At 40.1% G+C, this 12,969-nt stretch overlaps 1 protein-coding gene across 1 annotated transcript in view; it reads right to left on the bottom strand.

Annotated features, from left to right (window-relative positions):
• The window catches only part of LOC119379038 (titin), a 294,770-nt gene that overhangs the window by 52,876 nt on the left and 228,925 nt on the right, over nucleotides 1-12,969 (bottom strand). The window contains exons 153-161 of the mRNA XM_049412985.1: nucleotides 12,437-12,775; nucleotides 11,747-12,358; nucleotides 10,855-11,401; nucleotides 10,081-10,509; nucleotides 9,332-9,723; nucleotides 8,300-9,295; nucleotides 6,679-8,221; nucleotides 863-1,338; nucleotides 77-652 (exon numbers count right to left, since the gene is read on the bottom strand). Coding sequence (XP_049268942.1) covers nucleotides 77-652; nucleotides 863-1,338; nucleotides 6,679-8,221; nucleotides 8,300-9,295; nucleotides 9,332-9,723; nucleotides 10,081-10,509; nucleotides 10,855-11,401; nucleotides 11,747-12,358; nucleotides 12,437-12,775 — 5,910 coding nt within the window. The remainder of the gene's footprint in view (nucleotides 1-76; nucleotides 653-862; nucleotides 1,339-6,678; nucleotides 8,222-8,299; nucleotides 9,296-9,331; nucleotides 9,724-10,080; nucleotides 10,510-10,854; nucleotides 11,402-11,746; nucleotides 12,359-12,436; nucleotides 12,776-12,969) is intronic.

Below are 12,969 nucleotides of genomic sequence, written 5' to 3'. Positions count from 1 at the left end.
GCTTCTTGAGGACAATTGTTTCCTCAGGTGCTTCCTCAGCATCTTTGGGCTTTTTGGGTTTCCTTTTAATTTTAACCTTTGTTTCTTCCGGAGCCTTCTCTTCTGGCTTAACTTCTTCCACCTTTTCTGGCACCTCTTCTGGCTTTGGCACCTCTTCTGGCTTTTCTTCCAAGGGTACTGTGACCTCTTCTGTAACCTCTTTAGGAAGCTCCTCTGGTTTTTCCTCTGGCTTCTTGAGGACAATAGTTTCCTCAGGTGCTTCCTCAGCATCTTTGGGCTTTTTGGGTTTCTTTTTAATTTTAAGCTTTGCTTCTTCTGGAGCCTTCTCTTCTGGCTTGACTTCTTCCACTTTTTCCGTTGCCTCTTCTGGCTTTGGCACCTCTTCCGGCTTTTCTTCCAAGGGTACTGTGACCTCTTCTGTAACCTCTTCAGGAAGCGCTTCTGGTTTTTCTTCTGGCTTCTTGAGGACGATAGTTTCCTCAGGTGCTTCCTCAGCATCTTTGGGCTTTTTGGGTTTCTTTTTAATTTTAAGCCTTGCTTCTTCTGGAGCCTTCTCTTCTGGCTTGACTTCTTCCACTTTTTCCGTTGCCTCTTCTGGCTTTGGCACCTCTTCCGGCTTTTCTTCCAAGGGTACTGTGACCTCTTCTGTAACCTCTTCAGGAAGCGCTTCTGGTTTTTCTTCTGGCTTCTTGAGGACGATAGTTTCCTCAGGTGCTTCCTCAGCATCTTTGGGCTTTTTGGTTTTCTTTTTAATTTTAACCTTTGTTTCTTCCAGAGCCTTCTCTTCTGGCTTAATTTCTTCCACCTTTTCTGGCATCTCTTCTGGCTTTTCTTCCAAGGGTACTGTGACCTCTTCAGTAACTTCTTTAGGAAGCTCTTCTGGTTTTTCTTCTGGCTTCTTGAGGACAATTGTTTCCTCAGGTGCTTCCTCAGCATCTTTGGGCTTTTTGGGTTTCTTTTTAATTTTAAGCTTTGCTTCTTCTGGAGCCTTCTCTTCTGGCTTAACTTCTTCCACCTTTTCTGGCACCTCTTCTGGTTTTGGCACCTCTTCTGGCTTTTCTTCCAAGGGAACTGTGACCTCTTCTGTAACCTCTTCAGGAAGCTCTTGTGGTTTTTCCTCTGGCTTCTTAAGGACAATAGTTTCCTCAGGCGCTTCCTCAGTAATTTTGGCCTTCTTGGGTTTTTTCTTTATCTTAAGCTTCTTTTCTTCAGGAGTCTTCTCCTCTGGCTTGGCCTCTTCCTCTTTAACTTCTGGTGCTTCCTCAGGCTTCGGTGTCTCTTCTGGCTTTTCTGGTGTGCTAACTGTGATATCTTGGGGAACTTCACCTTCTGGCTTTTCTGCAAATGGACAACGATGCGACAAGATTTGTGTATGTTAATGGATGCTTATGAAGTTGTTTTTGCTTAGTTTAAGTGGCATATATGATGGACGCAGATAAAGTTTGCAAAATGTATTCTACAGCAGACTTCATTTACTATTTGCTTTATGGTGGATCTTTGACTATTCATACATTTTATGGCCTTTGTTTAAAGTTACATACATTCACTGCGCAGTTAAAGCAAACTTTTGGCAATGATGCTTAGTGGAATTGGGCAAGTTGGTTAAGCTTCATCTTAAAAATGGAAGACAAACAGGACAGGCGCTGACTCGCAACTTGAGTTACGACTCAGTGCCCGTCTCATTTGTCTTCCTGCGTCCATGTGTTGTTAGCGCTGTTCTTAAGATAAAAATTTTGGTAATATAACTGCACTAGCGCACTTCTCTCACGTTTGTCTTAAACGAAGTCTACTGTATTGTGGCATGCTGACGTTGAAAGCTTACACAACTATCCAACACATGCCGTATTGAATTAATTGAAATCACAATGCACATGCATGCATACTGGCAAAGCTGCATTTGCTGCCAGGTCATGCATTTAGTAACACTCATGCCTCAATGCATTAAAGACTTACCATTATCTGGTGAAAAAATGATGAATTCGAAAGCTGCGTTGCTGTGTTATTTTGCTGTGATGTTGTATCACATTATTACATTCGGCATAATTTTTATGCTGCACAGCTTAGTTAGAGAAGACTAGGAAAATACATTCAAATTGTTATTACATATAGCGTGTACAGCCCTGAGGCATGTGATGTAAAAAACAATATTTAGCATGATTTATTGTGATTACAAGTCAGTTGCAACAAAACACTTTACATTTAGTTTTAGTTTCTGTTAAATTAGAAAGCTGTATTCGTACATATGTTTATTTTTTAATAGGGTACACTGCTCATTGCTAAATTTATGCATAATGGCATATAGAAGCACACTCGTACGTTAATTGTGAAAACCTTTTCATATTGTTCAAAGCTCACCGAAAGACAATAAAGTTATTCTTGCATATTTATATTAGAGTCTTAAGCAAAGTTTCAGCTTGCTTCCTAAAAATATACTTTTGTTAATTACAAGTCTGTCATGCTAAAGCAACAAAATTTAGATATTTTGTGGTGCATTCTATGCAAGAATACTTGTAATTAAAACAGCACCTGTTCATTACATTTGTAGCAAGAACAAATTTGTCTAAGTTCGAAAAAAACTACAGCACACATGTTGTAGTGGCTTTCTAGATAGAGTGCTGGCTTATAGAGCGTCGTCACAAGCAAACACATCATGCGCCTCACGAGGACAAAGAAAAGGAATATGAGGCACAGGCACTTTTTCTGTCCTCGTGAAATATACTCTACTTTTGCTTGTGATGATGATCAACGAGCTAGCTTGAGATGTGTTATGCAATTTTATGGAGTGTGTTTGTTTACTAAATTTCTGTAATTTCTTTATGATTAAGGTTGTCACCTATGAAAAGCAACCTTAAAAACTTGGAGGACGCTTGAGGTTCGCCTTCAAGAGTAGAATGCAATGGCATAATCAGGACCCGTGCGCACCGCCTCCAATTGTGCCGCAAGGAAAGGAACGTTTGTGTGCGTAACATTGGCCATTTCAAGCTATCCTAGAATGCCTACTGCAAGTACAGTTGCGAAGTGCCCACTATGCCATAATTCTTCCTCTTGCTAATTGGTGAAGTACCCACTCTGCGTCTGCAAGGTGCCACGTGCAGCTGCGCATCTTCACATTTTGTAATGGGTGGGCAGCTTTAAACCACTCACTTGTTGCACAATTCACATGTTTTGACGCCTGGTGCGATTTTACAATTCTGCCATGCAATATTACATGCATTAAGGAGGCTCCTCCTGCTACATGACATTCTTATAGCGTTTTTTACGAAGCACTTTCAAGCACCGGCGTGGCTCCATGGCAGAACACCTGCTTGCCACGTAGAAGGCGTGGGTTTGATTCTAACTCGGACCAATTTTTTTATTGTTTATTCATTTGCATCGATCTCGAATTTTTGCTCAAGGACAACGCCGATTTTTCGTTCACAACCAACGACGACGCCACCGACACCAAATTTCTGTAAAACGAGCTCTTTAAAACTATCACATTAATTACAAGCAGGGTAATAAGTGAAGCTGAGGGACACTTACGTGGAATATACAAATACAGCCATAACATATTGACATATCTTTTCTAGGGCTTCTAATTCCAAACCTTGCATTTGCTGTTTTGCATAACATTCTATGCATGGAAGTTATCATACTGAATATATGCATTGTGTGGAACATTTGTTTTGCTGCTATGACACTGAAGAGAGTTGAAGCCAACAAATAACAGCTTTCGTGCTATAGGAGACAGGAAATAAGTTTTTATACATCAGTTCTTTTAGGCTAATCAATGATATTTTTGTGCTACATGTAATATTGTACAGGGTTTATTGAAGGTTTCTGGACCAGTGCAGTGCTTATTCAGAAAACGTAATTCCGTGCAGTAATAAAACTATTGCTCCAGTTCTCAAAATATGGTACCTGTTCTTTTGATTGGAACTGTTTTTAGCTAACGTCGTTAGTTATGCCGACGTTCTAACTAACGACATTAGCACGTCGTTAGTTAGCACGTCGTTTTGTGCACACGCACCCCCCATACACACACGCACATATATATATATGTGGGGGGGGTGCGTGTGCACAAAACCACACACATTGGTGGACACATTATGTACATTGTTTTTAGGAGTATAAGTTGTGGCAGCATTCTGAAAAACATAGACCTTTACAGGCTAAAATGGAGTAACCTTGTTGGTGTAGACATTAGCTCCTAGGGCCTGCTATGTTTGCAGCACAATGGCAGCAGTGACGTTGCTAGCAGCATGCCTACAGCATCGCATAAAAGTTACTCAAATACCAACTATGGCAACCCAGCAATGTGGCCGGTTGAACTAGCTTAACCCTTTGAGACACCACCTATGAAGAACTGTAAGTGCGTCAAATCAATACAATGTTATTTCAAGGCACTTGATAATATATTGCAACAAAAATAATGTTGCAATACATTAATTTATGTGTGTTATAGTAATCATTCCTAGTTACTTTGTAATTAAATATCTATTTATTCAGAAGTCATTCATGCTCTGTTTTTGCATAAACAGAATGGAATCTCTGGCTAGAAATATCGTGCAAATTTGTTTTTGGTTATGTCCGTGTTAAGCAAAGAAAAATTACAATTTTGATGTGGGTCACGGGTAGCGGCACGTCGAACGACTCGTCGAATATGACAGTGCCTTCAGCAAAGTGATCATATGCAACAGTACACTGCAAAATGAAGTTCAATGAAGACAAGCTTATCATGCAGGAGGTTCAATTCATCTAAAGCTCAATGTATCTCGCTCTTTCTTAGCCCCTAGATGATACAAATAGCAAAAGCAAGTGCTGTACACAATTGTGTACATGGTGTCTCAAAGGGTTAAATTCTCAACTATGGATGAAGCCTTTGATGGCTTTGAGTGAAACAAAATAAACGTTGGTTTTCTGCACCTAAGATGGGTGCTGACTGAAACTTTTTCTGCTATAACTTGCGGCTTACAAAATTTTTTTAAGCATATTTAATGCCCTGAAATGGGTAAGCACAACGTTTTGCAAAGAAGTGCACACCATTTCATTATGCTTACCATGTTGATGTCGGTGTGTCTTACATCCGGTGCTATGTATACACTAGTTTTGTCTTTGAAACTTGAAAGAGGTGTGGGCCCATCCAACCTATACAAAGGTGCGACTTTGCATCCAAAAAATACAGTAAACTTCCTAGTGCCTGTGGTTAAATGAAAAAAAAAATCTTAATGAAAGCAATTACTGATCATGATGAGAGTTATAAACTGAATATTAGTGAATGAGGTTCTTTAGCAGGAATAATTTTTCAAACACAACACGGATGAGCACAGTTCTCTCTTTCAAATTTGGGCAATAAAGAATGCCAAATTTATTGTGTGCACTGCACATGTAGCCTGGAAAGTACAGGGTGGTTTGGCTGCACAGTCACTTTAGTGTGGTCGTCAATATCAGCCTGTGTGCCTCAGCTGCAAATAGAAACTTTTTCAGTAAGCTTGTGATGTGTATATTTTCAAGCCACATTTAGATGGTGGCAAAATGCTTCAAGTACGCGTACTTAGATTTAGGTGCACGTTAAAGAATACCAGATGGTCAAAATTTCCGGAGCCCTCCACTACGGCGTCCCTCATAATCATCCTGTGGTATTGGGATGTAAAACTCATTATTATTATTATTGCAGATTTTTGCTTGTAGGTATCACTGCAATAGTATGGATGGAATAGAGTGCTGCTTGAGTTTGCAGCAGTTCTGTTTATCATATGATTTTCTATTGTCTGCCATCTTGATGTGAGCACTTATGAGATTTCAAAAGAGTCAAGTGATCTGCTATTAAAGTGTGACTTCTTTAACTGTATGTAAGGAATGATCACTCTTTTGCAGTTTTGTTTTCTCAATGGCTGTAAAAGTTTTCTTGTGAGCAATATATGGTTCAGGCAGGATAGCAAATTTATATTGAAACTAACAGCAACAGTGAATCTGATGCTGCTTGTTCATGGACATTCTCTGAACTGAATGAAACTCTGCGTAAGCGTGAAAGTCTGGCCCAGTTGTGATGAGCAAGCACTTTCATGCAGTACCCAAGTAATCAGGTAGACTACTGTGATTGAGATCTCTAATGAGTAGTGCATATTTATTAAAAGTGCCATATAAAGTAAAAAAGAAAACCGACCATATTTAGTCAGGCATTACCTGTAGCAAAAGCTCCAAGGCTAACATGCTACTGCTCAAACTAGACATAGCTTTGTAGCAGCACTACACACGCTGGCACTTGCACCGTACGCTTTAGATGTCGTGGTCTATAAAATGTTGATGTGTCTAAATTACTGCAACCCAGCGCTGGCAAGTGGAGCACTGCCACACATCTTAACTTCAAGAATTTTGGCTAACAAACTGCACATAAGGTGGTAAGGTAAAAGACAGCCAATATACTGAAATCCATTTTTTGTGCAAGTTGCATCACTTGTGATGCCCTTTCCAGAAACCTTCGCTTTAGACACATATATCACTATGATATAATAACTATGTTAAGGTTAAGAAAATTTGCTCATGTTGGCTTCTCCTTGCTTCAATGTTATTCATTCTAAAAAGATTTAAGTACTGAGGAAAACTGAGTGACATCAATATGCCAAGACATAAGATTGAGAATAAAGATTTTTACTTGTTCTAAATCTCTAAAATCGGCCTTTGACCCTATAACCTTACCTGGGACTTTCCTTCTTCGCTTTGGTGTAACTTCCGGTTGCTCTGAAATGGATGGCTTTGTAGGAACCAGTGCTTCTTTTGTTTCTTCAAATACCACTTGAAATTCTTGCTCTTGCTCCATTGTGTCACTAAATAGTTTCATTTCTAAAGTAATCAGCTCCTCACCTTCTTTCACAGAGACTTCAAATTCTTCTGTACTTGGCACCTCACTAGGAACTAAAGTTGTTGCAACAGCCTGTTCTAATAAAGAACTGTCTTCATGCACTTCAGTGAGTTTTGCACTTTCAAAAGTATCAAGAAAGCTCGCCACTCTTTCCGTACTTAAAAGGTCATCTTTAGGACGAGAGATAACCTCTGGCGCCTCTAGAGTGGCTTCCTCTGCCAAACGAAGTTCCATAGATGATGCCAATGCTTCTTGTAACACTGGCAGTTCACTTGAGCCAACTGCAGACTCAAAAAGCTCTGCCTCATCTACAGTAACTGCTTCCAGTTCTATGTCAGCATGTTCACAAATTTCTGCATCCCTTTCCTCAAACTCATCAACACTTTCACCAGCTGAAAAGAAGTCTTCTTCCTCAGGTATGGTTTCAGGTTTATGCTTCGGCCTTCTCTTAGCTTTCGGTTGTTCAGGCTTAGGCCTAATGGTCTTTGTTTTGGGTTTGACAGGTACATCATCTTTGCTTGTTTCAGTAGTATCCATTTCTTTGGGCATTCGAACTACCTGAGGCACTTCAGGCTCTTTGGGTGCTTCAATGGCTTCATCTTCCTTCAAAGCTTCGGATTCAACTTCTTCAATAGTTGGTTGCGGCAGGCTTTCTAAAGTAACTTCAATATCAATTGTCTCTTCTCTGTGCGTTTCATAAACAAGTTCTACAGGCTCGTCACTAACTTTTTCTTCTGGAACTGGCTTTATAAACTTAAAGTCAACACTTGTGGGTGAGGTAGTCTCGTCTTCCGCATCTAAAACCTTTATGGAGAGCTTGCGTTTCTGCTTTGGCTTCTTTTGCAGCTTAGGAATAACTTCGTCTGCTGTTTTCTCCTTTACCTCATCAACGTCAGCAAATATTTTTGTAGTTTCCAGAAGCTCTGCTTCAGGAGCATGCTCAGTTGAGACATCCTCAGGTTTTTCAACCTTTTCTACTGCCTGATCAAATTCTTTTACCTGTGGTTCTTCTCCTGGAATCTTTAAGTCTCCAGAATCCAAGACCTCTGCTGGAAGTTCTTGCTCAGGCATCAGTTCTACTTCAGCAACTTCGGGCTTTTCCTTCTTCCTAATGATTTTCTTTTTCTTCTTTTCTTTGGGCTTTTCTTCAACCTGCTCTTCTGGTTTCTCCTCAGGAGCTTCTTCAGGCTTCTCTTCTGGTTTCTTAGTGACTTCTAGTTCAATTGGCTTTTCAATAACTTGTGTAAAGTCAGGCTGAGGTGCTTCTTCCGATGTAGTTGTTACATCAATTACTTCTGGCTTCCACAGCTTCTCAATCTTAATGTCAAACTCGGTGATTTCTTCCACTTTCTCTTCAACTTGTTTGATTTCAGTCACTTCCTGGATTTCTTCGGGAGCTTGTTCTTTTGGTTTCAGCTCCACCTCTGTGACCTCTGGCTTTTCTTTTTTCTTAATGACCTTCTTTTTCTTCTTTTCTTTAGGCTTTTCTTCAATCTGCTCTTCTGGTTTCTTGTCAAGAACTTCTTCGGGCTTCTCTTCCGGTTTCTCAATGCCCTCTAGTTCAACTGGTTTCTCAACAAGTTGTGTAACGTCAAGCTGAGGCACTTCTTCTGATGTAGTTGTTATATCAATTACTTCAGGTTTGTGCAGCTTCTCAACCTTGATAACAAACTCTGTCATTTCTTCCACCTTTTCTTCAGCTTCCTTGATTTCAGTCACTTCCTGGATTTCTTCGGGAGCTTCTTCTTTTGGTTTTAGCTCAACCTCTGTGACCTCTGGCTTTTCTTTTTTCTTAATGACCTTCTTTTTCTTCTTTTCTTCAGGTTTTTCTTCAATTTGCTCTTCTGGTTTCTCTGCAGGAGCTTCTTCAGGCTTCTCTTCCGATTTCTCAATGCTCTCAAGCTCAACTGGCTTTTCAATAACTTGTGTGACATCAAGCTGAGGTACTTCTTCTGATGTAACTGTTACATCAATTACTTCTTCTGGCTTGTGAAGCTTCTCAATCTTTATGTCAAAGTCAGTGATTTCTTCCACTGTCTCTTCAACTTGTTTGATTTCAGTCACTTCCTGGATTTCTTCGGGAGCTTCTTCTTTTGGTTTTAGCTCAACCTCTGTGACCTCTGGCTTTTCTTTTTTCTTAATGACCTTCTTTTTCTTCTTTTCCTTAGGCTTTTCTTCAATCTGTTCTTCTGGTTTCTCCTCAGGAGCTTCTTCAGGCTTCTCTTCCGGTTTCTCAGTGACTTCTAGTTCAACTGGCTTTTCAATAACTTGTGTGACATCAAGCTGAGGTACTTCTTCTGATGTAACTGTTACATCAATTACTTCTTCTGGCTTTTGAAGCTTCTCAATCTTAATGCCAAACTCGGTGATTTCTTCCACTGTCTCTTCAACTTGCTTGATTTCAGTCACTTCCTGGATTTCTTCGGGAGCTTCTTCTTTTGGTTTGAGCTCAATCTCTGTGACCTCTGGCTTTTCTTTTTTCCTAATGACCTTCTTTTTCTTCTTTTCTTTAGGCTTTTCCTCAATCAGCTCTTCTGGTTTCTGCTCAGGAGCTTCTTCAGGCTTCTCTTCCGGTTTCTCAATGCTCTCAAGCTCAACTGGCTTTTCAATAGCTTGTGTGACGTCAAGCTCAGGTACTTCTTCTGATGTAACTGTTACATCAATTACTTCTTCAGGCTTGCGCAGCTTTTCAATCTTAATGTCAAACTCGGTGATTTCTTCCACTGTCTCTTCAACTTGCTTGATTTCAGTCACTTCCTGGATTTCTTCGGGAGCTTCTTCTTTTGGTTTTAGCTCAACCTCTGTGATCTCTGGCTTTTCTTTTTTCTTAATGACCTTCTTTTTCTTCTTTTCTTTAGGCTTTTCTTCAATCTGCTCTTCTGGTTTCTTGTCAAGAACTTCTTCGGGCTGCTCTTCCGGTTTCTCAATGCCCTCTAGTTCAACTGGTTTCTCAACAAGTTGTGTAACGTCAAGCTGAGGCGCTTCTTCTGATGTAGTTGTTATATCAATTACTTCTTCAGGTTTGTGCAGCTTCTCAACCTTGATAACAAACTCTGTCATTTCTTCCACCTTTTCTTCAGCTTCCTTGATTTCAGTCACTTCCTGGATTTCTTCGGGAGCTTCTTCTTTTGGTTTTAGCTCAACCTCTGTGACCTCTGGCTTTTCTTTTTTCTTAATGACCTTCTTTTTCTTCTTTTCTTCAGGTTTTTCTTCAATTTGCTCTTCTGGTTTCTGCTCAGGAGCTTCTTCAGGCTTCTCTTCCGGTTTCTCAATGCTCTCAAACTCAACCGGCTTTTCAATAACTTGTGTGACGTCAAGCTGAGGTACTTCTTCGGATGTAACTGTTACATCAATTACTTCTTCTGGCTTTTGAAGCTTCTCAATCTTAATGTCAAACTCGGTGATTTCTTCCACTGTCTCTTCAACTTGCTTGATTTCAGTCACTTCCTGGATTTCTTCGGGAGCTTCTTCTTTTGGTTTGAGCTCAATCTCTGTGATCTCTGGCTTTTCTTTTTTCTTAATGACCTTCTTTTTCTTCTTTTCTTTAGGCTTTTCTTCAATCAGCTCTTCTGGTTTCTGCTCAGGAGCTTCTTCAGGCTTCTCTTCCGGTTTCTCAATGCTCTCAAGCTCAACTGGCTTTTCAATAGCTTGTGTGACGTCAAGCTCAGGTACTTCTTCTGATGAAACTGTTACATCAATTACTTCTTCAGGCTTTTGAAGCTTCTCATTCTTAATGTCAAACTCGGTGATTTCTTCCACTGTCTCTTCAACTTGCTTGATTTCAGTCACTTCCTGGATTTCTTCGGGAGCTTCTTCTTTTGGTTTGAGCTCAATCTCTGTGATCTCTGGCTTTTCTTTTTTCTTAATGACCTTCTTTTTCTTCTTTTCTTTAGGCTTTTCTTCAATCAGCTCTTCTGGTTTCTGCTCAGGAGCTTCTTCAGGCTTCTCTTCCGGTTTCTCAATGCTCTCAAACTCAACCGGCTTTTCAATAACTTGTGTGACGTCAAGCTGAGGTACTTCTTCGGATGTAACTGTTACATCAATTACTTCTTCTGGCTTTTGAAGCTTCTCAATCTTAATGTCAAACTCGGTGATTTCTTCCACTGTCTCTTCAACTTTCTTGATTTCAGTCACTTCCTGGATTTCTTCGGGAGCTTCTTCTTTTGGTTTGAGCTCAATCTCTGTGATCTCTGGCTTTTCTTTTTTCTTAATGACCTTCTTTTTCTTCTTTTCTTTAGGCTTTTCTTCAATCAGCTCTTCTGGTTTCTGCTCAGGAGCTTCTTCAGGCTTCTCTTCCGGTTTCTCAATGCTCTCAAGCTCAACTGGCTTTTCAATAGCTTGTGTGATGTCAAGCTCAGGTACTTCTTCTGATGTAACTGTTACATCAATTACTTCTTCAGGCTTGCGCAGCTTTTCAATCTTAATGTCAAACTTTGTTATTTCTTCCACCTTTTCTTCAGCTTCCTTGATTTCAGTCACTTCCTGGATTTCTTCGGGAGCTTCTTCTTTTGGTTTGAGCTCAATCTCTGTGATCTCTGGCTTTTCTTTTTTCTTAATGACCTTCTTTTTCTTCTTTTCTTTAGGCTTTTCCCCAATCAGCTCTTCTGGTTTCTCCTCAGGAGCTTCTTCGGGCTTCTCTTCCGGTTTCCCAATGCTCTCAAACTCAACCGGCTTTTCAATAACTTGTGTGACGTCAAGCTGAGGTACTTCTTCGGATGTAACTGTTACATCAATTACTTCTTCTGGCTTTTGAAGCTTCTCAATCTTAATGTCAAACTCAGTGATTTCTTCCACTGTCTCTTCAACTTGCTTGATTTCAGTCACTTCCTGGATTTCTTCGGGAGCTTCTTCTTTTGGTTTGAGTTCAACCTCTGTGACCTCTGGCCTTTCTTTTTTCTTAATGACCTTCTTTTTCTTCTTTTCTTTAGGCTTTTCTTCAATCAGCTCTTCTGGTTTCTCCTCAGGAGCTTCTTCAGGCTTCTCTTCCGGTTTCTCTATGCTCTCAAACTCAACCGGCTTTTCAATAACTTGTGTGACGTCAAGCTGAGGTACTTCTTCTGATGTGACTGTTATATCAATTACTTCTTCTGGCTTGCGAAGCTTCTGAATCTTAATATCAAACTCGGTGATTTCTTCCACTGTCTCTTCAACTTGCTTGATTTCAGTCACTTCCTGGATTTCTTCAGGAGCTTCTTCTTTTGGTTTTAGCTCAACCTCTGTGACCTCTGGCTTTTCTTTTTTCTTAATGACCTTCTTTTTCTTCTTTTCCTTAGGCTTTTCTTCAACCTGGTCTTCTGGTTTCTCCTCAGGAGCTTCTTCGGGCTTCTCTTCTGGTTTCTCAATGCTCTCAAGCTGAACTGGCTTTTCAATAACTTGTCTGACATCAACCTGAGGTACTTCTTCTGATGTAACTGTTACATCACTTACTTCTTCTGGCTTTTGAAGCTTCTCAATCTTAATGTCAAACTCGGTGATTTCTTCCACTGTCTCTTCAACTTGCTTGATTTCAGTCACTTCCTGGATTTCTTCAGGAGCTTCTTCTTTTGGTTTTAGCTCAACCTCTGTGACCTCTGGCTTTTCTTTTTTCTTAATGACCTTCTTTTTCTTCTTTTCTTTAGGCTTTTCTTCAATCAGCTCTTCTGGTTTCTGCTCAGGAGCTTCTTCAGGCTTCTCTTCCGGTTTCTCAATGCTCTCAAACTCAACCGGCTTTTCAATAACTTGTGTGACGTCAAGCTGAGGTACTTCTTCTGATGTGACTGTTATATCAATTACTTCTTCTGGCTTGCGAAGCTTCTCAATCTTAATGTCAAACTCGGTGATTTCTTCCACTGTCTCTTCAACTTGCTTGATTTCAGTCACTTCCTGGATTTCTTCAGGAGCTTCTTCTTTTGGTTTTAGCTCAACCTCTGTGACCTCTGGCTTTTCTTTTTTCTTAATGACCTTCTTTTTCTTCTTTTCTTTAGGCTTTTCTTCAATCAGCTCTTCTGGTTTCTCCTCAGGAGCTTCTTCAGGCTTCTCTTCTGGTGTCTCAATGCTCTCAAGCTCAATTGGCTTTTCAATAACTTGTCTGACATCAACCTGAGGTACTTCTTCTGATGTAACTATTACATCAATTACTTCTTCTGGCT

The sequence above is a fragment of the Rhipicephalus sanguineus genome, chromosome 1 (assembly GCF_013339695.2).
Source record: "Rhipicephalus sanguineus isolate Rsan-2018 chromosome 1, BIME_Rsan_1.4, whole genome shotgun sequence".
In the NCBI taxonomy this organism is placed as follows: Eukaryota; Metazoa; Arthropoda; class Arachnida; order Ixodida; family Ixodidae; genus Rhipicephalus; species Rhipicephalus sanguineus.
Note: the sequence above shows the minus strand (reverse complement) of the source record. Positions and strands in the feature narration are given on the sequence as shown.